Here is a 24,795-nt window from a genome sequence, read left to right as displayed (position 1 = left end):
AATAGAGGAAGAAGTGAAGGTTATGCAAAGTGAAATGAAGGGAACCAACAGTGAAAGGAAGGAAAACAGGACTCAGATCAGAAGAGTAAGAGTGAAAAGTTGAAAACTTATTTGATGAAGAAGAACTTCCCTAACCTGGCAAAGGAAACAGACTTCCAGGAAGTCCAGGAAGCTCAGAGAGTCCCAAAGAAGTTGGACCCAAGGAGGAACACACCAAGGCACATCATCATTACATTACCCAAGTTGAAAGATAAGGAGAGAATCTTAAAAGCAGCAAGAGAAAAGGAGACAGTTACCTACAGAGGAACTCCCATCAGACTGTCAGCTGATTTCTCAAAAGACACCTTGCAGGCAGGAAGGGGTTGAAAGGAAGCATTCCAAGTCATGAAAGGCAAGGACCTACATCCAAGATTACTCTATCCAGCAAAGCTTCTGTTTAGAATGGAAGGACAAGTACTTCTCAGATAAGTTCAAATTAAAGGAGTTTATCATCACCAAGCCCTTATTATATGAAATGTGAAAGAGACTTATCTAAGAAAAAGAAGAAGATTAAAAATATGAACACTAAAATGACAGCAAACTCACAACTATCAACAACTGAACCTAGAGAAACCAAAACCAAAAACAAATTAAGCAAACAACTAGAAGAGAAACAGAATCACAGAAATGGAGATCACATGGAGAGTTATCAGCAGGGAGTGGGAGGAGAAAGAATGGGGGAAAAGGTACGGGGAATAGGAAGTATAGATGGTAGGTACAAAATAGACAGGGGGAGGTTAACAACAGCATAGGAAATGGAGAAGTCCAATAACTTACATGTACAGCCCATGGACATGAACTAAGGGGGGCGGAGAGGAACACAGATGGGAGGGAGTGTGCAAGGCAGAGGGGAATAAAGGGGGGGGAAGGGACAACTGTAATAGCATAATCAATAAAATATATTAAAAACAACACAAACAGAAAGCAAACAAATACCCACGGGCCCCGTTCTGGGCAGAGCCCAAAGAACCTTCCTTGTGGCATTGCACAGAATGACAGGCGAGTTTAGGATCGGATCCTTTGAACAAGTTCAATGGTCACCGGACAATCAAGGACCTTGTCTTCACAGGGCTGTCCTCACATAAGCCCCAGATGCTGGGACTTTCTGGTGGGAGAGGGTGGGACACTCCTTGCTACAGGCAGAAAGGGTTCCCCCCAGATTCTCATGTTGAAGTCTTAACCTTTGCACCTCAGTGTGGAATTGTGTTTGGAGATGAGGCCTTCAAAGAGGGGATTAAGTTAAATGGGGGCCCCAATCCAGTATGGCTGATGTCCTTGTCAAACGAGGAAATGAGGACACACAGAGAAAAGGCCGTGTGAGGACACGGGGAGATGGCGGCATCTACATGCCAAAGACAGAGACTTCAGAATAGACCAACCTGGCGGCACCTTGACCTTGCACTTCTGGCTTCCAGAATGTGAGGGATACCCAGTTTATGGTACCTTGTTACAGCCGCCTGAGCAGACTAATACACTCTCCAGTGTATTTTGGGGAGTGGGACAGCCCCCCTGGAGCTGGTACCAGATAAAACACAAGACACACACAGAGTTACATTTGTGTTTCATATAAACAAACCATGCTAGCATATATTGAATGGGACATACTTAGTATACTAAGAAAAATTCATTGTTTACTGAAATTCAGATTTAACTGGGTAACCTGTATTTTCGTTTGCCGGATCTGGGCACCTGGCCTGGAACTGAGGCCGTGGCTCCCACCCGGAAAGGGGCTCAAGGACACACAGCTGGGCCTTCGCTGCCCTGCAGCGGGGGAGAGCGGAGCTGCTTCCCGGGTCTGAGCCGCTCTCCCCAGTGGTCCCGTCTCCTGCACAAACATATTTATTGGGATTGATGGCAAACAGATTATGCTTGTCCCAGGAAGGGCAGCTCAAAAGAGAAAACCTTGAAGTCCAGGAAATAATGATGAGGGGAGTTAAATTAAAGTGCATAAAACCCTCCCGAGAGATAACGTCAGGGTGAGTTACAGGCCTGATAAGGGACTGGGGGCTCGCAGAGGGGCTCAGAAAGGTCGCCCGGTGGTGTGCAGAGGACCGGGAATCGTAAATATGGGGCAAGATGCTCAGCCAGGGTCGCTGGGGTGAAAATATTGGGGTCATTCCAAAAACAATTACCCTGCTTGGTTTGCTCTTCAGGTCTTGTAAATCTTTTACCTTTTGTAAAAGATATCGGTGGAAAGAAGCACTTTGGAAGCTTTAACTGATTTTTGTGGCTGCTTCTTGGTGGTTCTGCTAAAATAAAACAATAAGACAAAGGAGAAAAAGTAATTACCCAGCATTCTCAGGGGCATGGAGACGGACTATTTCTTCTTGAGCATTTGGGCTGCCTAGGGTTTCAACTCACTCCATCTGGTGTCCGGCGATGATTTAACAATTAATTTGTCTGGTTTGAAACCAGTTGCAGCGGGGCTTTTGGTGTCCAGAGCACCCCGATTTGGGGGTGGACATGGCCGCTGTGTGGGGGTCTCCCGACTGTCAAGGCTGCCTCCTTGCCTAGTGTGGCCACGGTCTCGGAAGATGGGGACCAGGCTCACGTGCCCACGCAGAGCTCCCGGAGTTGGAGAACAGGTCTGGGCCCGGCCTGGCCTCCATATCACTCAGTGCTGTGGCATCCTCTGTATTCTCAGCGTGTGTCCAAGAGAACCCTGGTTCAAGCTCTGTGCCTCTCTGTGTGTCCCAGGACAGTTGGCGCCATAAGCAGAAGGCAACTGCTCTTCCTGCAGAAGTTTATTGAGCACCTACTATGTGCCAGCCATTGTGTTGGGCCCTGTTGCCTTAGGCTCAGCCAAGGGCTTCATCATTTTTTTAAGGGTTTTTTTTTTTTTTTTAAGAGAAAGATGAAGTGAGGGTCAGAGGGAGGAACATTGATGTGAAAGAGGAACGTTGATCAATTGCCTCTCACGTGCACCCCAGCTGGGGATCAAAGCTGCAACCTGAGCATGTGCTCTGACCAGGAATCGAACCAGCAATCTTTTGGTTATGGAACGATGCTCCAACCAGCTGAACTAACCAGCCAGGGCGGGCTTCATCTTTAAGGCAGCCATTTCTTAGGTTTCTCTGTTCCTCTGAACGTGCACAGCCACAAAATTGGCTCAATTTCAGAACTCTCTCTCCCATCTGCTACCTCATTTAATTCTCATGACCGTGTAGAGAAGGGATTACTAGCCCCATTTTACAGGTGAGGAAACAGAGGCTCATGGGGGTGAAAACTGGCCTGATGCCACACACAGGCGGGGAGGCAGAACTGGGATTTCAATCCAGATTCCAGAATTGCGTTCTTCCCAAGGTCCCATGCGTCTTAGAAAAAAACAATGAAGGGTTAAGACTGTGGGGCCTGGGTTGAAATTTCTGCCCTGCTTCCCCCTAGTTGTGTGACCTTGGGTGAGTCACTGAGCACCCTGAGCCTCATTCTCCTCATCTGTATAATGGGCACAGGGCTGCAGTCCTGCCACCGGCTGTGGTATGGAGACAAGGAGCTCGTGCATCTGGGTCCTGAGCCCAGGCCTGGAGCCTCTAGCACCCTCTAGAGGTGGAGGCTATCATTTTTATATGCGTCTGAGAATTTATCCAACCATCTTTTGCTGTCTGCCAGCTTCCAATACGATATACCGTAACTATTTGAATTGAATACATGTTTGTCGGGCGGGACTCGGACTTCCTTTAGGTCTGAGCCAGACCGAAGCACAGAAGAGGGACAGGGGGAGGGGTGGGGGTGGCCATGGGCCACTGGGCTGGGCTGCGCCTGCTGCAGACTAACTCAGAGTGTTCCCATAGGAATACTTATTCATTCGTTTGCACGTACGTTCAACAAATGTTATTTTGTGCCAGGCCTGCTCTGGGTGCTGGGGACACAGTGGGTGGGGAGCAAGATGTCCTCGCACCAGAGCTCATATTGGGGGTGGGAGACAGATGGGAGCCGGAGAGCCCGGGGGGCGGCCATTGCTGTGTGGCGCCCCCTGCAGGAGGGTGATGATGGCAGCCTGGACGAAGGCGGAGTGCCCCTGACGATCCCCGAGGCGGTGTGTGGGGTGACTGAGGCGCAGAGAGGTGAAGTGACTTGCCCAAGGTCACAGAGCTAATAGGCAGCAGACAGGTTTGCTTGACTCCAGACACCATGCTCCCAGCCAGTGCCTGATGTGGCTGCCCCAGCCCTGGAAATGTGAACACCCGCTTCGGCATGAAGGGCCCCCTCCCAGAGCACAGTGCAGGGAGGCCTGTTGGAGGCTCGGAGGGGTCCTGCCAGAGAGGACCCCGCCTTGCCGTGTCAACACGGCACGCCCCGAACCTGTGTTCACAGAGCCCTTTTGGGGACCAGGCCACCTTTTAATGTTCATTCACAAGTATTTGTTGAGCACGTACTATGTGCCAGGCACTGGTGAAGAAAAGCAGGTGTTGTCCCTGCTCCCAGAAGCTGACAGTTGGCCTCACCCTAAGAAAGAGTGTCTGGGCAGGAGAGGGCAGGTGGCCGTACGGTCACCACCTCCACACTCCTGACTCCCTGTGGACAGAGGGACACGCCCTGCCCAGGGGCCCCTCCCTGGCCTGATCAGGACTGGCACTGCTGACTCATTGCCACCCCCTGGGAGCTGGTGCTCCAAGGTGAGGCGGCGACAGCGAGGGTGGTGGTGGGGGGGACCTGAGGAACAGGTGTCCTCTCCACCTGGGGACCATGACTCTGCAGGAGACATGGAGGAGAGGTGACTGACAGCTCAGGCCTCTGAGAAAGGGAATGTGGTTTGGTCCTGGAGGGCCTGGCTGTGCCGAGGGTGGGGGCTGATTACGGGAGCCCCTTTACCCCTACCCATCACGGGCTTCCTCTCCTACAGTCAAAGGGCTTTGGCTAGGATGATGATGTCAGGAGGTCAGAGCCACCCAGCACTGTACCCTTCTGGATGCTCCGTAAAGGAGTGGTGGACAGCCGAGGGGCACAGGTGGGCTGTGCTACCCTGCAGGCTTCCTGGAGGAGGAGGTCCTGAGGTCAGGCCAGCAGGCACTGCACAGCTCAGGCATCTGCAGGGAGGCTGTGGGTGGGGTGGTGACAAGCAAGAGCTTAGGGGCCAGAGAGGCCCTATTCAAACTCCAGTGCTTCTGTGTGATCCTGGGGAAATGACATGACTCCTGAGCCTCGATTTCCCCATCTATAAAATGGGATAATACAGACCCTCGGGGTGACCCCTAAGGCCTTCACTGGGGCAGCCCAAGGAAGATGTCCCCCAGTGGATGTCAGCCCCCCACAGGAGGCAGGAGAGCTGTTTACATCCCTTTTCTGTTGGAAAAACTAGAGACTCTGGCAAATACTTCTGGACCTGAAAAAGCCCTAACTGGACACCCCTGTGGGTCTGTTACAGACGCGACTCTGCAAATCGGATGTGACAGGGAAATGTGGGCCGGGATGGCGGCCAGCTGTTCAGCTGTGGGGACGGCTGCTCAGAGGCCGCGCACGGCCTCCCCCGAGAGCAGGCGCCGTGCCTGGAGTGCAGGTGTGTGAGCGGGTGTGCCCCTGCCTGGGGGGGGTGAGCGGCCACACACTGATTAAACTCACACACACACGGTACTCACGTGCACGGTGCACACACGCATGTACCCACCCACATGTGGAATGTCTGTGTACATACATTCACTCGTGCACACAACACCCCCCATGTAGCTAGTGCATGAAAACACACACACACACCTACACATTTACACTCGCACACTACTGCTCCCGGGGACACTGAGGTTGAAGGGCGGCCCTCAGACACTCCAGACTGCAGTCAGAAGCAGGTCTGTGTTTCATGGCTGCCCCTTCCTCGCCGGGCAAAGCCCCTTCACCCTTTAAGCCTTCTTATGATGGGACGATGCTATCAGCCCCAGCTTCACTGTGATTTCGAGAAACTACAAAAGGGCATTTAGCACAGAGGTTGGCACCTAATTTCTGCTGAAGAGGCCCATTGATTTTATTGGCCCTCTGCCCCTTTTCTGCTCTGGTAACTAGGACGCTTCTCCTGAGCCCTGCAGAGCCCTGCAGAGCCCTGCAGCCCTGAAGGGGGGCTGCCGGTCACAGTAGTCCAACCCCACCCCAGGGATTGGCCCAGGGATTGGCCCAGGGATGGACACGTGACTCCTGCCAGGACAATCAGAGACCTGGCCTGGTACGTGTGTATGGTATTGGGGAGAGAAGTCCCTCCTGAGGCTCTGGAGACTTGTCCATGTCCCTCTTGCCCTGTGGGGGCTGTTCTTCTCGGAATGAGAGAATGAGCCCAGAGGGGAACAGTAGAGCTGAGGGTGGCGAAGGTGCTGTAGGGTGACTGCGAACCCCTGTCTACCAGCGACACTCGCATTGACGAAGGGCTGTTCTCGGTGGCAGCCAGCTGACACCCACACCTCCCAACACTGAGGGCCCCTCACAGCATCCCAGGCAAGGACAAGGCGACTCCCTCCTTCCCCAACACGGTGGGAGAAGCCAGTACCCAGGAGTAGCCTCCAGAGGCCCCTTTCCATAGAAGGTTACAGGGTCACGATAAAGACAACCCTTCGGCACACGTCTTTGCGACCCCTGAGCTCTCAGCCCCTGGCACCACAGCCACAGCTCTGCAGCGAGGCCCCCGGGCCCACACATCTCCTGGGCACGGGGTTGCCCTTGCCTGGCACTCTCCCTCCTGCTTGGAGGGTCCCTCTTGCCTCAGAATCTGCCCTCCACGGGCAGATTCTCCACCCACCAGCTTGTCATCCTCCTGTTAGAACCATCGGAGCCAGGGTGAGCCTCTACCCAGGAATGGTCTCAGGTATGTGGGGAGAAGGATGTGCCTGCTTGCAGTCCCCGGGCACGGCAGCTCCCGTGACAGACATCGGACCACTTGAGCCCTAGATAATGGGTCTGGGCCCGTGGACCATGCGGCTCTGAATAGGGTCATTTCTGTATTTGTTGAATGAACGCTGAGCGCTTACATTCCTCCAGAGTCAGAGAACTCACTACCCATCAGGAAACTCTTCTCATTGTCTTATTGGCTGCCTGGGAGGGATTCTGTGGGCTTCTTCTGGGCAGGCTCCAGGGGGGTCCCTACCTGGTCCCCAGGTGCCCCCAGCATCTCACAGCAGCAGCAGCAGCTCCTTCCCACCCCACCTTCCTGTCGCAGGATGGAGAGTGAAAAGGGTGGCTCTTCATTGTCTATCGATGCATTATATCATCCCCTGAAAATGATTAGAAAGCAGAGCTGTCCATCTCATTGAATTTCGTGTCTGCACCCTGTAAATTTCTGATACTGGTTAATGATTGCTTAGACAGATGGGCAAGCAAGCGTTTGGCTGTACGTCACACGTTCCCAGCGACCCCTCCCGCGCCGGCCCCTTCCTCCCAGCAGCCCCAGGAGGAAGGCTTGGTTAGTTCTGCCCTGGTTTCTGAGCCCTCAGAGAGACTGAGGTTTCACTTGAGGACACTGGTATGGTGTGACTCACTCAGGGGGTGCGGGCTCAGGTCAGCTCAGCCCCAGCACCCAGGCAGGCCCCATACCTCAGCCTTGTGAGCCCAGTGGGGCATGAGACAGCCACCCCTCTTTCCCCCAAAGGCTGCTGTGGACCCCTCCCTGCCATGTTCAGAATCTTCCCCAGGCTGCCCTTGGCCGAGCCCCAGGGCAAGAACTAATGGGAGGCTGCAGACCTTGGGCCCGAGGTGGGGCTTTGCAAAGTCCCTGCGTTGCTGGGTGACTGAGGTCTCACGCTAGGAGCCGGAGCGGGGCACAGGTCCGTCACAGCGAGATGCTCTGGCTCATGCACATCATCACTCTGGACCCCTAACAAGGCCAATCAAGTCACCTGGGAGGTCCCCTCCTCTGTGGTGCTGATAACCTGCTCATGACCTCTGACCTTGGCCTCACTTTTGGACGAGGAAATACAGAAAGCATAAGGAGGTCCCTTGTCGGCAGTGGCAGAAGGAGAACCCAAACGGGGCCTCCCGGCCGCAGGGCCCAGGTTCTTAGCTGCCAGCCACCTGGTCCCCCACCTGGGCCCTGCTGTGGTTGACCCTCTGGGGCCCCAGTAAAGCCACCAGCTACAGCCACTCCCACCTGTAAGGAAGCCCAGACCTTGGACACCTCTCCAGGGTCCCAGGGTTTGGCTCGGACACTCTCCAGCCTGAGGAGCAACTCCTGAGGTGAGGGGGGTGCAGAGGTTTGGGGGGGTAACCTGGCTTCTGAACGCTCTCTGATAATTCACGGCCTCCCAGCTCTTTGCTCCAATGCACGGCGTCAGCCGGGCCTTTAACAGAGTCAAGGGCTTGAAGAATGCTAAAAATTTAATGTATGTTAAAAGGGTATTAAGTTCTAAAGTAAAATTTACATGGAAATATGACATTAAAATATTTTTAGCTTTCAGGAAGCTGGGGGCTGGAGTGCTATAATATAGACAAATTTTATCATTTTAAAAAGAATTAGCTTCACAGTATTTCTTATGTATTCCTAGAGTTAACGCATAAAGATGGGAACCCTGCCTGGGGCGACTGGGCTGAGGCAGGTGGGTGCCCCGGAGAGAAGTGACGGTGGGGCCCCGCAGGGAGGGTGCAGGCCCCCAGCTGGGCCCTGGGGCTTTGCTGGGGGTGTGGGGCTGCCCCCCGAGCTCCGGCCAGGAGAGGGCCCAGCCTCACTGTGCCCACAGTGAGCGTGTGAGGGGGCACCCTTGTCTCCATGTCCCCTGTTCCTGATCCCCTGCTGTGGGTGGGCCAGGACATCCTCTTATTTACTCCTCCTGAAGTGAGGATTCCCTGCAGGTGGGATTTTGTCTTGTTGAGCAGATGAGAAAATGGCTCAGAGAGGCTGAGTCACGGGTCCAAGGTCACACAGCAGGGAGGCAGGTTTTTACTCCTTCTGCAGGTCCTCAGTTCAGCCTTGAGGCTCTTTGAGCATTCACCCACCTGGCTGCACCTTTGTCGCTGGTTCCCTGGGGCTGGCACAGGGCTTCCTGGGGCCCTGGCCCTGGCCTGGGTCCCCCACCCACTATGGAACTCTGGCTTTCATCCCTGCCCCTGTCCCTGGGCCCCTCAGTCAAAGCCGGCCTTCCCAGCCTGGTGAGGGGCCCAGAGGACGCTATTTTCTGGGTTCCCATCATGGCAGCCCAAGGGCCTGGAGCTGCCCCTGCCTAGAGGATGCAGGCAGACATCTGGGGGTGAAGGGGTGGGCGTATGCACGGCAAGCACTCTCCGCCACCACCCCTATGCCAGGCTGGGGCTGGGGCTGGGCACCCTCCTGTAACTCAGACCCCGGCTCCCGGGAGTTGCCTTTAGGGCGTCTGTGGCTGAGTCCCTTCCAGGGTGGGCACAGAAGGGGCGTGAAGAGGGTGCTCTGAGCCGGGACTGGCTGTGCCGTCTGCAGTGTGTGCTGGCCCTGGCGGGGGTCGCTGGGGGATCACTGACCCTTACACTGACGCCCTCCCTGCCTGTCTCCAGGGTCAGGGATCTGGTGGCTCCAGGACGTGTGGAGGGTGGGGAGGTGGGCACATGTGGGGGCGAGCCAGAGGGGTTCCTCTGCCTGCAGCTCTGTGACCCTGTGACCCAGCCAGCGACCACCCTGTCTGCAAAGCCCAGGGCACCCAAGGTCAGGGTGGCGAGAGGGCCTGGCACTCGGTGTCCTCTTTCCTCCCTGTCACAGCCGTCCCAGGGAAGTGGGAGCACAGCGCCAGCCCTGCCAGGCCCCTGAGCCCTCACCACGGAAGTGCACTCTCTGTCTCCGTTTTACAGACGGGAAAGCTGAGGCTCCAAGAGATTCCGCATGTCCTCGTCCCCCTGCTAGACGAGGGCAGGGCTGCGATTCCTACCCAGGCCTGTGTGACTCCAGGCCACCACTGCGTCCTGGTTGCCCAGGGCAGCCCCCAGCCCCTCCGCATGTTGACCGCCGAGAGCCCAGCCGGTGCACGTCCTTTGGGCCAGGCCAGAGTGAGGGTGAGGAGAGTGGCTCAGACTGCAGCCAGCTCCGGTCCCAGGAGAAGGCCAGGTCGGGGCGGGGGTGGAGGGGGGGCCATGCTGGTGGAGGTGGCTGCCCGCTGCCTGGCGGGCACCTCTGGGAGGTCACTCATTGGCAGTTAAAAATCTACTGTGACTTGTCAGAAAAATGAATGAATGGGCACATTATTTTTTCATTCCAGACCTCAGCATCTGTTTGTCTAATCAGGGAGGAGAGCGGGGAAGTCGGGCGAGAGCTGCAGAGCGCGTTTTATGGAAGTGTTCCTCTGTCAGAGGAGTTTAAGTGGGTAATGAACAGGCCGCGGCGATTTGAAATATAATCCCATTACGCTGACGAGATTACGGGGCTCCACAGACCACTCTCAGGGGTTTGCGGCAAACACCACCCTACTGGGGCTTGGCATTTAAGCAGAGGTGTTTGGCGGGAATGCGACGTGACAGTTTTAACCCTTTCCCGCTCCTTGGCTGCTTCCCAAATGGCAGGGCCCTCCCAGCGGAGCCTTGGCCAGGCCTTTGGAATCTCGGGTCACGTCGGCCGAGATGGGGGCCGTGGGAGGCCGGGGACAGTTTGTGGGGGCAGCTGGGAGGCGGGAGAGCCAACGCCACCACTTCGCAACTGCACGGCCTCCGATGAGGGGCTTTGGTTCTCTTTGCTTCAGTTTCCTCATCTGTAAAGTGAGGGTTAGGTGGACTGAGAAAACGGTTAATAGAATAGTAATTAGCCCTACTAGAGGGCTTAAAAAGAAGCAGGGGCAGGCGCTGATGCGGATCTGGAAAGTCAAGACCCGCAGCCCCCTTGAAGTAGGCATCACCGTGGGACTAATTCTGGCCGCTGAAACACGACTAAAGGTGGGAAGTGACCTGTCACTCTCCAAGCCCGGTTATCTCACTGTCACTGTCATTCCCTAGCCCCCTGGCCCTGCCCCAGCCTTTGTAGAAGCCTGAGGATGGCTGGACCCACGCAGAATGCGTGTGAAGAGAAATGTTAAGTCACTGAGGCCTTGGGGCTGTTTGTTGTCGCAGCGGAATGCAGCCCATCCCGACAATTCATCTCATCCTCATGGCGCCCTTTAGAAGTAGGTACTGTCCCCATTTTATAGAAGAGGAAACTGAGGCTAAAAGAAGCAAAGTAGCTCATCCAAGGACACACCAATCAGGAGGCAGAGCTGGACTCTGAGGCCATCTGCCCGACTCCAGGGTCTGCTTTTCAAGAGGGCGGCTCCGGGACTTGGACTGGGTGCAGGCCCATGGTCCATGGCCCCACCCAAACTCCTCGTCCCTGAGGCAGAGGGCTGAGGCCTGGCTCCCGTGTGCCCTCCCTCCTGGCACCGAGGAAGCTGCTCTCGGTAGCTGCCCTGGGCAGCTTCTTTGGGCTCTGAAACTCAAGGAGGGGACAGCATGGCCCCTGTAGAGTGGGCACTACTGGGAAGCACATGGCATCCAGGCAATGGGACTGAGAGGACAGAGGTCAATGCCATGCTGCCATTTATCAAGTGTACAGGCACCAGGCACTTTACACACACGGTTTCATTCAATCTGACCCCGGCTATGAGAACTGGGCATTTCATCCCATTTTACAGACACAGACACTGAGGCACAGAGAAGGCTACCACTTACCTGGAGGGTGTGAGGCTGGTGAGCAGAGGAGCTGGGAGTGGACGCAGCCGTGGAACCTCAGCCGAGGCTCCCCCGACCCTTGGCCCGTCAATGCTGATGCCCACTGGGCCCCGTGGGATGGCTCCCGTGCATATCCCCCACTCGGAGGCAGGAACATCCCGTGATGTGCTCGAGCTCACAGGCCAGGGCTGGGGGTGCTGGGGTTTGACCCCTGGGCCTCTGAGCTCGCGTGGGGAAGGCCCTGATCTTTCCTCACTTTTCTGGACCTTCCCTCCTTGGAGGAAGGAACCCTACGGCAGCCCTGGCAAGTCAGGCGGCAGGAGCCTGTGCCACACACGGGTGTGGGCACTGGGCGCAGGGGGTGGGCGGCCGGGCAGGGCTGGCTTGACTAGAACCACAAACCCTTCCCCTCACTCCCGGCTCCCCTCCCCCACCAGGGCCTCCTCTCCTGCCCACACGGAAGCCGCCATCCTCGTTTGGCTGGGAAACAAATGCTGTCAATGCTGCGTCCGAGTCGGGGTGTGGGATGGGCGGGCCCTTATTCTCCCCCGACACCCAGGCTGCAGCCTCGCTGCCCCAACCGCCCAGCCTTGGCTCAACGCCTTACCTCGTCACAGGTGAACTGGAGCTCCACAAGGGGGAGGCCGCTCCGTGTGCAGGGGAACATGGAGAAGCTGTGACTGCCCGCTCCGGCAGGGCTGCTGAGGGCCCGACACGCCGGCCCGGCCCGGCTGGCCAGCGCTGGCTGCTGCAGCACATGGCTCAGGCCTCCGGGCCTTGGCCCACTGCCCCCTCCTCCCACTCGCCCTCTGCCTGGAACCTTCCAGGCCCAGGCTGGTCCTTGCAGGGCTTGCCTGGCCTTCTCTGTGGAGCGTCCTGCGGGCCACCTGCCCACCTCCTGGCCTCAGCACTGGGTGTCTTGCCAGCCAAGTCGGGTGCTCTGTGCCCCTCTCGGGCCCTGATGTTTGCAGTCGGTGACCTGGGGGAACAAGGAGCTCTAAGCTGCTGGCAGGTCTTCAGGGACAGGAGAGGGGTGGGGACCATCTTCCAGCTTTTTAACACATGAAGAAAAGACTCAGAGGGACGTCAAGGGGGTTTTCAAACAGCTGATGGGCCGTCGGAGTGGTGGGGACGTCTGTGTCCCCGAGGGATTCAGGCAGGAGTGGCTTTAGGAGACGCCTCTCACCACAGGAAGAGGAATCCGACACGCAGGGGCCAGCAGTTCAGTGCTGAACGGATCCTGGCGGGCCGTCAGTGGTCAGCCAGGGTGATGTTGCTGGAGGTGTGCGAGCAGAGACTCAAAGACCGTGGGAGAGAACGTCAGCTACTTCCCAAGCAGAGGAGGCTGGACTAAACCATATCCCAGTCTGGGGGGGGGGGGGTGGGCGGCAAAAGTAGGTTTACAGTTGTGAGTACCGGAAAAGAGTTTATTCTTTTTATTTCCTTTATAATTAATTTACTTTTAGGGGGGAAGGGAGTGAGAGAGGGAGAGAAACACTGATGTGAGAGACATAAATGGTTGCTGCTCACACGTGCTTGGATGGGGCTGAACCCGCAGCCCAGGCATGCACCCTGATGGGAACTGAACCGGAGACCTTTCGCTTTGCAGGACTGCGCCCGACCCGATGACCACAGTGGTCAGAGTACGTGTATTCCTGTATGGTTATTTATTATCGTAGTATTTGCCACACGAACAACTGTAAACCTGCTTTCGCCCCACTCTGAATTTCTCAGCTTAGAGAATTCTCGGTCAGGAGCAGAGAAGCTCCCGCAGGCTTGGCAAACCGAAACCCGGGGAAGGCAGGCGGGCTTGCTGTGATTCAGACATTATTTTGTAGAACGGTTGGCGGAGGCCGCCTACTTCCGTTTACAGGTGAGGACATGGAGGTCCGAGGAGGCAGCGCCCAGGGGCCGAGGGCGTGGCCCTGGGGCCGGAGCCACGGTGTGTCCTGGACCAAAGGCGAGGCCCTGCCAGGCCCCGAGTCCTCACCACGGAGGTGACAACAGGCCCTGTCGGAGGTTGGCTGCAGGGTCCCGGGGGCTCGGGCCTATTTATGGACCAGCACGCAGCCGTGGGGGCGGCGTCAGTGGCCAACTGAGGCCGGGGCTCCAGGGACCGCTGCCCACGCCTGCCAGGCCACCCACGCTTGGCGAGGTCCTGGTTGTGAGTTATCATCACCTCCGGTTGGGGGTCACACCAGAGCCAGGTCGGGAGAAGCTGCTGGAAAGGGGAAGTGGGGCCTGTGGACTCACTTCGGGGTAACTCAGGGAGCTGACCTCCTGCTACTGGGAAAAGCCTGTCCTTGAGGCGCTCGAGGTCTTGTCTCAAAAGCCAGCTGTGGGGAGTGAGAGAGGGCCGAGAAGAGGGGTCCAAGCGGTGTGGACACTTGGCAGACCCGGGCGGCAGTTACACGGTGTTCCCCGTGTCGTTCCTTCAGTGGACACACGCCTCTCCTGAACTGCGCGTGTCCTGTGACACCCTGCGAGGAGGGTGTGGGTTCCGTCACTGGGGGAGGCGACACTGGTGGAGGGAAGAGGGCCGTCCCGGCTTGCTCAGGGTAAGGAGGCCCCGGGGCACCTCACAGACGTCTGGAACCACATCCACGGCCGCCCAGGGTGGTTCACCACAGAGCTGCCGTCTGCGGGGTGATGCACTTGGGACTTCAAGAACTCAAAGCACTATGCAAAAGGTGGTATTTATAGGCTTTTTATTTTAATATGGAATATGCCACAGGCTTCATGAGCAAATGAGTCATTTACGTTTTTCAAAGGTATCTAAGTCTAAAACTGCTGAAAATTCAAAATATAGGTAGCAAGCTATAAATAGTATTCCTGTTGTTCCTGGGTGGGCAGGGACGAAGACACTCGGACAGGGTGCTTCCGCTGACCAGACAGAGATCGGAAAAAAAGGAACTGGTTCAAGTGACCAGAAATACATGACCTTGAGATGCCGTTTTCATCACATCTCTTCCTCTGCAACTATTTAAAAAAACTGCTGGAACTGCAGGTCCTCAGTGAGACGTCTGGCCCCTGACCCTGGCCGGGGACAGTGGAAAAGGCTGTCACCCTGGGAGGGACCCTGGGGGCTGGTGAGGACTGCAGAGGCAACCAGTGTGGCCAGAGGCGTGGCCAGAGGACGCAGGCCTTCCTGTGCCCCGGGGTGTCTGCCCGCCATTCTCCCTGACACAGTGGGAAGCAGCAGCTCCCGGTGGCCCTGACAGCGAGGCTGGCTCTGTGCGGCCATGAAGGGGAACAGAGGTCCTTCCCAGTCAGCATAGCAGAGAAGCGTCCAGAAAAATCCGCATGCAGGGCTAGCTGCTAGTTGAAACGGACACTTGCTACTTACAAATGGAAGAGGCCGTTTCCGGATGGAGGGTCGAGCATGAACAGAAGCCCAGCCGCTGGCCCCCCCCTCTGCTCTCCGTGCAGTCGGCGGCTCCAAAATGAGAGGTGCTGGGACCAGGGGCGGGGGGGAGGCCACTGCAGGGGAACCGGCGAGGCCTGGGACACGCGTCCTAACTTCAGCGAGGCGCCGCCCTCGAAGCGCCACGCTCATTTAAACAAATGGCATAGTTAAACCTATTGACTAAGTCCTAAACATTTCTTCTGAGAAATCGAGCCAAAGCTTTTCTAATCTGCCTGGTCAATATGGGAACAGATTTTAAAACGAATAACATAATCAATCCTCTGCCCCAAAGAATGGTCCGTCACACCAACCGTGATAAAGAGTACACCTGTTTATTAAAAGGAAAAAAGAAATGTACATTTTGTTCTTCGTTTGTTTTAAGAAATTTGATCAAGTTGCAAGGAAATGTCTGGGCGTGGCTACGTACACCCTTGGGCGGGGCCAACCGGCTGCGACCGGCCAGCTAGGAAGCGCCAGGCTCCTCGGGGTCGCCTGGCCCTGGGCACTGCTCGAGAAAGTCATTGCTGGCCACACCCTGAGGACCATGGCCCGGGGGTGGGGACACTAGGCGCCCTGGCCCTGGCAGGCAGGCTCGGAGCTACGGCAGCAGAATGAGCTGGTGGCCAAGTCACTGCTGCCCTGATTTCTTCTCCTTCTGGAAGCTGAAGCTTGTACGTCTGTTCAGTTTTCTTTGTTTTTGAGCAAAATAGTCAGCCCGGGCAGTGCTTGCTCGTGATTCCAGGATGTAGTTGACCTAGAAAGCAAGAGGACACAGCCAGGTCACTTGCCAGCAGCCACTCTCTGCTCGCCAGGGCGATAGCAGGGAGCCCGGGCTGGGCGCAGGGGGGCCAGGTGCTGTGCTGCACCTGGAGTCCAGTGGCCGCCACGGCCTGGCCAGCTGAGGCCAGGGCTGCTCTGGGATGGGCCGGGAGGCCGGGAGAGTACGGGTGCTGGGCCGGGCCTGCCGGCCAGTGGGGCAGCTTTTCGGAGCGCACAGCCTGCGCTCTGCTCACAGGAGCTGCCTCCCTGAGCCCCACCTTCCCCGTCGGAAAGACGACGCTGTGGGAATGAAAACCACAGAAGGGCAATGCCACTTACTCAAGCTCCCACAGCTAGAGCCTGGGCCAGGATCCGGACCGGGGGTCAGGCCCTTGACCGACAGACCTCCCAGTTCTCAGCCCCTCCCTCCTCACACAGCACGTCGCCTGCTGCCCAGCTTCTCTAGGTTCCCTTCTTCCCCTTTGGTGAGCAAACACCATTTCTCTTCACTCTCAAATATAGAAAGTTACGACTGAAAACTTGAATACTTTTGGCTAGAGAAACCAGCCGCTCTCTCTGTTGCCTCTCCTCTTCGGGCCGCACGTCCTGCCCCAGAGCAGGCGAGTCCCCCGCTGGCTCTGGGAAACGACCTGCTGGTGCTCGGGGAGGCAGGGCGGATGGCACACCTGATGGGGGGCCGAGGCTCCGGCGCTGTGTCCCCTGCAAACTTTCTGCTCTGACAGTTGCCAGCAGGCACGAAAGGCTGGTGTGTGCGTACAGAAGGCCGGACACGCTTGGCCCACTGCCTCGCCATGTTACCAGCTGAGAGCAATAAATCATACAGGCCGCAGGGCTGGGCTGACGACTCAGGACACTGAAGACAGTGTATGAAAATAAGGTTTTGTCTTTCTTAATGACAGCGATCTTTGGATTATATTGTTTGCATATTCAGCCAACCTAGTGTTTTCGGTTTATTTTTGGCACATATAACTTGACAAAAGCATTTAAAAACGTTCCTTAACAAGCCAACTATTTCCTAAATTTATTATCTTCAGTGCTTTGTGATAATCACATAGATAATTTTAATGGAAGATTAATGTAATAATCAAAAGATAAAAACGCCCTTTGGTCTGCCATTAGCTGGTTAATATGCTGTGGCTTAAAACTTGCACAATTTTATGCGCTACAGAGTGTTTCACTTCCAACGCATTTTACAGCTCGAGGCATAAAAATATAGGGAGTTTTCATGGCCAATAAAGCCACAGCTTCCATCACTCGATCACGAGAAGGGCCCGATTTGAAGAGACCAATGATTCCTCTGAGATTCCTCTCCGAGCCTGCAGGTTTAGGGACCACACAGAGCTCTGCGCGATCCCAGCCCGGGGCGGGAAGGGCGGCTCTGGCACCCCTGGGGGGGCCTCCAGCCCACGCCCCGCCCTCATGCACAGGTAGGGGCCGGGGCCTCTATCTCTTCATCTGTGAAATGGGGAGGAGAGCATCTCCTCCGCGGGGCAGCTGTGAGAGCTGAACGATGTGTCTAAAATGTCCTGCATGCAGGCAGTGCTCAATAAATGGAGACGTTCATGTTTCTACATGGAGAAGAGCACAAGATGAAATAACCAGATGGAGTTACCTGTTCACCACTGTGTCTTTGACCTCAGCCTCTGGCCCTTATTTCCTCCTGTAGCTTCAGCACAAAACCCTCACTGTGTGGAAAACGCCTGGATTCCAGAACCACCAGCTGCGTGACCTGAGCCTAAGACTGACCCCTGACGAGCCTCTGAGGGAGACACTCCTGCCCAACTACCGGACACAAGCCGGGGCCTCGGTCACTCGGTGTTAGAGTGAAGCTCACAAGGACGCCGTGGGAATGGCAGATAACGCTAAGTATTTAAATTGCTGTAAAACTCAGAGACGGGAGAAGCGGAATTTAATCTTCCATCAGGATCACGGTCGTTAGCTCTCTAACTAAATCAGGCCTGGGCCCGCGTGACTCTCCCGGAGCCTCGTGCACGATGCAGTATTTCTGCAAACATTTTGATAAGGAAACAGACATTTTAGGGGCGGCGATGGGCCTCGGGGACTTTGCAGGAAAGCATCTGCTTCGGGGGAGCATTCGGTCCCGTGAAATGATTTCTCTACGTTTGCTCCTCCACAGTCTCACACTGCAGTCATAAACCTGTGTTTCCGTCATCAATCTGCTGTTGTGAAAATTATTTTGATGTCAAACACAGGATTATAATTTTACTGGAATCCCTCTCAAGTCTTGAATATTTTAATGCTGGCTATAAAAAAAGCCCAGCCCCTGACGGGGTGATGGAATATTTCTTCACCTGCTCCCTGAATACTCTGCACGAGTTCCCTGGGCTGCCGGGTGACGATTTCGCACGTAACTCTTAGCTTGCTGGTTTTACGCACTCCAGGCGGCACGCTGCCCTGTGGCCCCGGTGGTCTGCAAACCTGCGCCCGGCCGCCCACCTCCATGCTCCTGTGCCTCGGCTCCAGACTGCCCTCCCCGGCCACGATCTTTTCCATCCTCATCTACTTCGTGAAAAGTATTTTGCAGCCTTGAGGACTTGACTTTAAAACATTTCTGTAAAACATTCTGTTTTGTTGAAATCCCCCATCCAACTCCAGTCCACACACCTCGAGAGGCTAGGAGCACAAGTGCCAGAAGCTGCTGAACCTGGGCTCAGGTTCCGGTTCTGCCAGTCACAGTCCTGGCCGACTATTTTTTCCTGAGCCCCAGTTTTCATAGGAACCGGGACACCTTTACGGCCTGCTCCTCGGAGGTGGGGAGACTCCAGGACACGGGGCAGGCGAAGGGCCTGGCCGGCAGCGTGCAGCCCTCGGTGCAGCCTGGTTGTGCTGCTGCTGCCACTTGGTGACTCCCACGCCGAAGGAGAGAAGCTTATTTTCCACCCGAGAGGGGTTCTCACGCCTCATGTGGTTCGTGTTCTAACAGGCTTGCAGGGGTGGGGGGCAGTGGGCTGCCGTGCCCCCCATTTCACAGGCCAAGAAACTGAGGCTCTGAGAGGTGCCACGCCCAGCCAGCACCACGCGACTCAGAGCCCCTCTGGCTCTAAGACCTGCTGCTCTGCCAAAGCAGCTGTTTTTTTTGCTTTTTTTTTTTATGTTTGATCATCTACATAAGAATCAGTTCAAAGAAAGAATTCTCCATTTGGAAGTTTGAAACCACTATTCCAGGGCCACTCAGAGTGCGGTACTCAGACCGCGGCACGGGCGCCTCCTGGGCTCATCTCAGAAGTGTGCATCTTGGGCCCTCCCCAACCCTCCTGAACCAGAAAGACCCCGGGGAGCTCCTCCCAGTCCAGCCCCGCTTGGCAAGACCCTGGGTGGCCTGGCCCCTCCAGCCTCACTCTGCTCCAGCCACAGGGCCTGTTGCACCCTGCCCCCCCACCCCGAACTGGGCTGGGCCCTGCCTCTCTGCCCCTTCACAGGCTGCTTATGGTTTTAATGTTTAATGTTTGTGTCCTTGGACAGAGGAGAAGCTCTGGGGCGGGGGCTGGGTGTGTCACCGCAGTATCTCAAGTGCTGGCCTGGCTCACGAAGGTGCAGGTGCCCCATGAGCTCTGCCGAGCTGTGGTAACTACAGCTCTAGCATCAAGGTGGGTGTGTTTAGAACAGGCTGCTCAAATCATCTTGGGTACACTAAGGTGTCTTCAAACAACAGTAACTTCCTCAGAGTCTGTTCCAGGAGCCTCAAGGGGCTCCTGACAACAGATGGAAGGAAAGAAAACAGTGCCTAAAAGGATAATAAATACACAAAGATTCAGGTTACTGGGGGGCTAGGAGGAAGCCGAAAGGGGTCCTGCTTTGGCTGAAGTGGGTACAGGACAGCGGACCCGTGGCACGGCCCCGGGCGCGGTACTCACCGTCTGGGCTCCTCCTCTGCAAAGCCGGGCCAAGAGCATCGTCCTCGTCAGGGGAGACCCAGGCCAGCAGACGCCCACCCTGCTCACCCAGTGCCGGGCCAAGAAGGACACTCACCTTGAGCATGATTTCATTGACGGTTGCCGAGTCGGATTCAAAGTAGAGGTGTTTATAGTCGTGATTGCTTAGATATGTGAGTTTAAATATGGCGTGACCTGGAGAGAGAGGGAAGGCAGGGCTGAGGGCACCGCAGGGAAGGCCCAGCCAATTCTCCGAGTTCCAACTCGAGCGGGAACGGGTGGGGCTGGGCGGCAACTATCTGCACAGGAGTTCGTTTTTCTCATCACCGGCGAGAGAGAACACGGACAGTCAGAAACAAATCAGGCCAAATGGCCAGCGAGGTCCCACTTTACTCCGGAGTGTGTTCAGGGCACCGTCATGTTAGGGAGGCTTTGAGGGACACCTCTTGCACACAATAATTACATGCAAAAGGTGGTATTTTTGAGGTAGAAGGTGAATTAATTTCAAATTATTACTCCAAAAATAACTGTGCCTAAGGTCGAATAAATGAGCAAGAGGAGGGAGAAAGGCCGATAGTAATGCTATGAGCTGCCTCCATGGCCCGGCTCCTGCCGGGAGGGGGAGTCCTGGGCTTGTGACCAGCGAGGAAGCTGCTCCCTGGGCCTCTGGTCCTTCCTACCAGGGAAGGATGGAAAGACTGGGGTGGGGTGGGGCTGGGGGAGAGGGCTGCTTCACAAAGCAGATGGACCTCGGACCTCGGCGAGTCAGAGCCCCCAAACTCTTGAAGATCCAAATCCTCACACCCCCTTCCTATCACTTCGGAGTAATGACGTCGCTTTTTTTTGTGCCGGCTTCCTGGTCCAGCCTCCTTTCACCCCCCTGCCTTACACGCCACAGCCAGCCCTCGGCACGGTACCCCCCCACCTGCTGGGCAGGCGTCTCCTCTCTCACGACCTGAGGGAAAAAACCCTGCTGATCCCAAGAGACTCGGCTCAGCCTGGCGCAACTGGCCCCTCCTGGAGAGGGTCCTCACCGCGGCACTGCGGGTACCTTTTCACGCCGCCTCCCACACGGAGGAGCAGGTGCCTGCGGCTGTGCCCACACTCCCGTGCCTGTCCGTGGGGCCAGACGGCCAATCAGATCCCTCCTCTAAACTGCGGCAGACGCCAGCCTGCTCAGCCCAGTGTGACCTGCCCCTGTCCCATGAACACATGTTGTCCTTGGGCTCTGGGAGACCCCTGTGGCCCCTTGTTCTTAGGGAGAGAGCCTTTTCCCCCCTTAGGTTATTTCAAAACGTCCCCAACGCAGAGGCCTCGAACCGACCAGACCCTGGTGCCTGTAAGATTAACATTCAGCGCACCCTTCCTGTTAGGGCTTCGCACCCCTCGTCCCTCCATCTGAAGCAGCAGCTGGTCACGGTTATTAATTAACAATATATCGCCCACGTTACTGTAAGTTCACCTCCTTCCCGGAGAAATCTTCTCGGGAACTTTATTTACAGTAGGTAATTCTTCAGACCTTCGAAAATAAACTGATATATGTTGTACATCTGTGGCCGGAAAAGTAGAGCTGCTGGGATTTTATCCTGGACACATCATTATGATATGCTAATTGTGACTATAAATTCCATTGAAAAAATTAGCTAATAATTCCTGAAAAACCTCCCTTTCAGTCACTTGACAAGTCCAGCCTGATTCTAAATCGTGGCATTAAACAGTCAGGATTCTTAGCCGGAAGCGGGTCGCTGTGTTAGCGCACCAACGGCTCGTTCCTGACAGGACAGTGGGCCTCCCACGTAAGACGCATCTGCACACGTGTGCGTGTGCGTGTGCGGCCCTGTCCCTTCGCAGGCGCCTCTCAGAACCGGAGCCCTGGAGACGTCACCGCGAGGCAGGACGTGCAGGCGGCTCTGCTGGCCACGCTGTGAGCAGGCAGAGCCGTCCGTGAAGGTCGCGGGGCTGTGAAGGACAAACGGACACCCCTCCAGGAGGCCTGACTGCTGACACCTGGCCGTGACAGACACAGACTCCAGGGCCTGGGGCTAAGAAGGACCAGAAGGTTGTAGGGAGGCCTGTGGACCCGGAGCTTCGGGGTTCACTGACCACTCTGATAAGTGATCTCATGATTTGTCCACACCACCTGCTCCCACTCGTCACTGACAAAACAAAACCAAGATGCTCGACAAGTTGCGCCTGAACAACTGAGACTCCATTAAAAACCTTTCCTGGGCTCTGCGGTCAGAGCTCAGTCTACACGTGGTGGGTGTGAAGTGCAGTGTGCGCGGGCCTGGGAGCCTCGGAAGGAGCCTCACACGTCCGTCCGCACAGAGTGGACCAGCTGCGGGCTCAGAGGGGAGGCCTGCTGTCCGCACGGCAGTTATGCCGACAACCGGGAAGCAATCACCCTGAGCCACGTCTCCTGAAAGGCTGCACAGATAGGCAGGGTGGCCACAAACACTCCAGCTTCTGTGTTCTGCTGTGCGAGGGGGCTGTGTGAGTCCCTTGCCTGTCCCCAAGGCTCATTCCAGGGCCCCCTAGGAGAAGTGAGGTGGACAGGAACGAGAGAGAGTCGCGGCCTTCACCATCTCTCCGCAGCCTCTGGCTCAGCTGCCCTTCCCGGTGGAAGCAGTCACGGCACTGAGGGCACACAGAGAGCGTCAGGCAGAGCACCTGTACCTGAACTGCAGTGAAGCAGCCTTTCAGTGACTGCCGCGGGGCCCCCGACGTTAGGAGTAACGGGCTGCGGTGTGCGGACGGCCAGGGCAGACACCCCTCCTTGCTCTGTGGAGGGGCGTTTCGAGGGGAAGCTCTACCGGCAGGGGCGTCCAGCCTTTTGGTGTCTCTGGGCCACACTGGAAGAGGAGTTGTGGGTCACACATTAAATATGCAAAAACCGATGAGGAAGAAGAAAAAAAGATTTTAAGTAAATTTATGATTTTGTGTCGGGCGGCACTCACAGCCATCCTGGGCTGAGCGCAGCCTGCGGGCTGGACACACTGCATCTGGCGCAGGAGCAGCCACGTTTCCCCGTACACGGGTCGGTTGGTGCGCCCCGGGGACCCCTCGGTGGGCAGAAGGGCAGTCAGCTGGGTTACAGTGGGGGTGGGAGGGATGCAACAGGGTCAGGATGACGTGGGGACAAATGCAGCAGACAGGGTCATGTACAATGGGTGGCCAGGTGATACTGGCAGGTACAAAGGGCTGAGAATGCCAGGTTCACCGGCTGAGGAAGCCACCAGTGGGTTGAATGTAAGCCGAGCAGTGAAGTAAATGGTCACACTGTGCTTTGGGGTGTTCGCCCTGGATCCCCGGGGCCCGGAGGCAGGGACCCCCATGCCAGTCACCCAGGTAGGAGTGTATTCGGTTTTGAACTGAACAGAGCAGAAGAGATGCTGAGGAAGGGACTGAGGACTATGGAGAAGGGAACCCTGGTGGGACCTGGGGATTCTCTAATAGAGCATCTGTTAATAAGCAGAATTCACACTTGTATAATTTCACCTGACCCAAAACCTAGATACTGAAGTGTAACAAGTTAACTGACCTCTTGCTGGAAAGAGCTCGACCAACAAACACAAGGCATCTACACCATGTGGGGCACCACGGGCGTCTGGAAGGAGGAACCGCTGGCACCCCCACGCCTGCTGCACTGGACGAGAACACAGAATGAGACCGGTCTGCTACCAAACCCCGCGTCGGCCCCAGGCACCTCACACGCACCTCAGGTCACAGAACAAGGCTCCAGTGACCCCTCAGCTGCAGCCCCCAGGGCATCGGTCCTGGGGGTCAGAGGGAATCAGAGGTGGGCAGGTTACCCTTGAAAATTCAAAGACCGTTAGCAGTTTTTACAAGGAGGGGTGAGCCACAAGGGTGAACTGTCTTCATAAATCTGTGATCTGAGAAAAAAATTAAATACCAGTATGATTTAAGAGAAAATGCTAATAAGTCTGTTATTCCAATCAGTTCCAATTATTTTGCTCGCCAGGCTGAGACCCCAGCCTGGCTGGGTTCGAGCTTGGTGAGCCCCCCCCCCCAGGCGGTGCCTCTCGGGGGGCCTCACACAACGCTGGGACAGAGCTGGGCTCAGTGGGTGCAGGTGATCATTCTTACAGCTGGGAGGGAGCTGATGTTTGAAGGCAGAATCAGTGTTTCGAAGAGTTTGTTTCTCCCTGGGCCTCCGTGGGCAGACCTGTTGCTCAGTGCCGTCAGAGCGAGCGCAACACGACAGGGTCTCAAAGGCGGCATCGGCACCCGGTCAGCCGCTCAAGGCGACACCCACACGGTGCCTGCTTCTGAACGCTGGCGTGGGACTCCAGGTGCGCAGCAATGCGTTCACACTTAGGTTTCTTCCCCAGGTGAAACACAGAAGGTGGAATGTAACACAGAAGAAACTAATTAGTGGCACAAACGTCAGAAGTGGAGACCTGTGAGCTTCTGTGCTGTAATTCACCCTCTTGAATAAGAGCTGGCGCTGAAGAGACAGGCTCCCCAGGTCAGGTCAGCAGAGCGGCCACTCTGAAGCTGCTGTCATCACCGGGTGGGACAGCTTAAGCAAAGACGGACAGCAGCGGACACCCGCCTGCTAAAAGGCGCGCTCTGGGGTGTGCACTGCAAGTGGGGCAGGCACGGCTGTTGGGAAGGGGGCGCCCTTGGAACACGACCTGCTGGCACCGGCTGCCGGCACCGAGTGGTCAGGGCTGGCGCTTCCCGGTGGGGCCTGCAGCCCACCTTTGTCCAGAACCCGCTTGGTTTAATAGTGAGAAGTTATAAAAATATTTATTAATTCATTAAAGCTAATAAACCCATTATAAGTTAACATGAAAAATACTTTTAATGGAAAAGCCTTATATTTCCCCAAAGTTTTATGAGAAGGGTAGCATTATTTTACATGTTTGAGATCTCTTGAACATTTGGGTTAACAGAAAACAGCTGGGTTATCCTAGCTGCTTCCACGTTTGACCTGCTGTGATGATCTGTTTTAGCCGAAGCGTTAGGAAGAAATGCCAGCCTCAGAGAGACAAGTTTGGAAAAGGGAGGAACGCTTTAAACTCTTCTTCGCAAATATCCCTCTTTGATACCGTACCGAACTCGATAAATGGTAGTTTCCTGAAGATTACG

At 55.9% G+C, this 24,795-nt stretch overlaps 1 protein-coding gene across 8 annotated transcripts in view; it reads right to left on the bottom strand.

Moving 5' to 3' along the window:
- Positions 1-15,320: 15,320 nt before the first annotated feature.
- MAPKAP1 (MAPK associated protein 1) overlaps positions 15,321-24,795 on the bottom strand; it is a 217,448-nt gene continuing 207,973 nt past the window's right edge. For all 8 annotated transcript variants that reach the window (XM_037160554.2, XM_037160699.2, XM_037160623.2 and 5 more), the window contains 2 exons: positions 19,778-19,875; positions 15,321-15,761 (listed from right to left, as the gene is read on the bottom strand). In XM_037160554.2, the coding sequence (XP_037016449.1) occupies positions 15,636-15,761; positions 19,778-19,875 (224 nt within the window). In that variant the 3' untranslated portion in view covers positions 15,321-15,635. The remainder of the gene's footprint in view (positions 15,762-19,777; positions 19,876-24,795) is intronic.

Source organism: Artibeus jamaicensis, unplaced genomic scaffold (assembly GCF_021234435.1).
Source record: "Artibeus jamaicensis isolate MK-2021 breed Jamaican fruit bat unplaced genomic scaffold, CSHL_Jam_final contig_471, whole genome shotgun sequence".
Classification (NCBI taxonomy): domain Eukaryota; kingdom Metazoa; phylum Chordata; class Mammalia; order Chiroptera; family Phyllostomidae; genus Artibeus; species Artibeus jamaicensis.
Note: the sequence above shows the minus strand (reverse complement) of the source record. Positions and strands in the feature narration are given on the sequence as shown.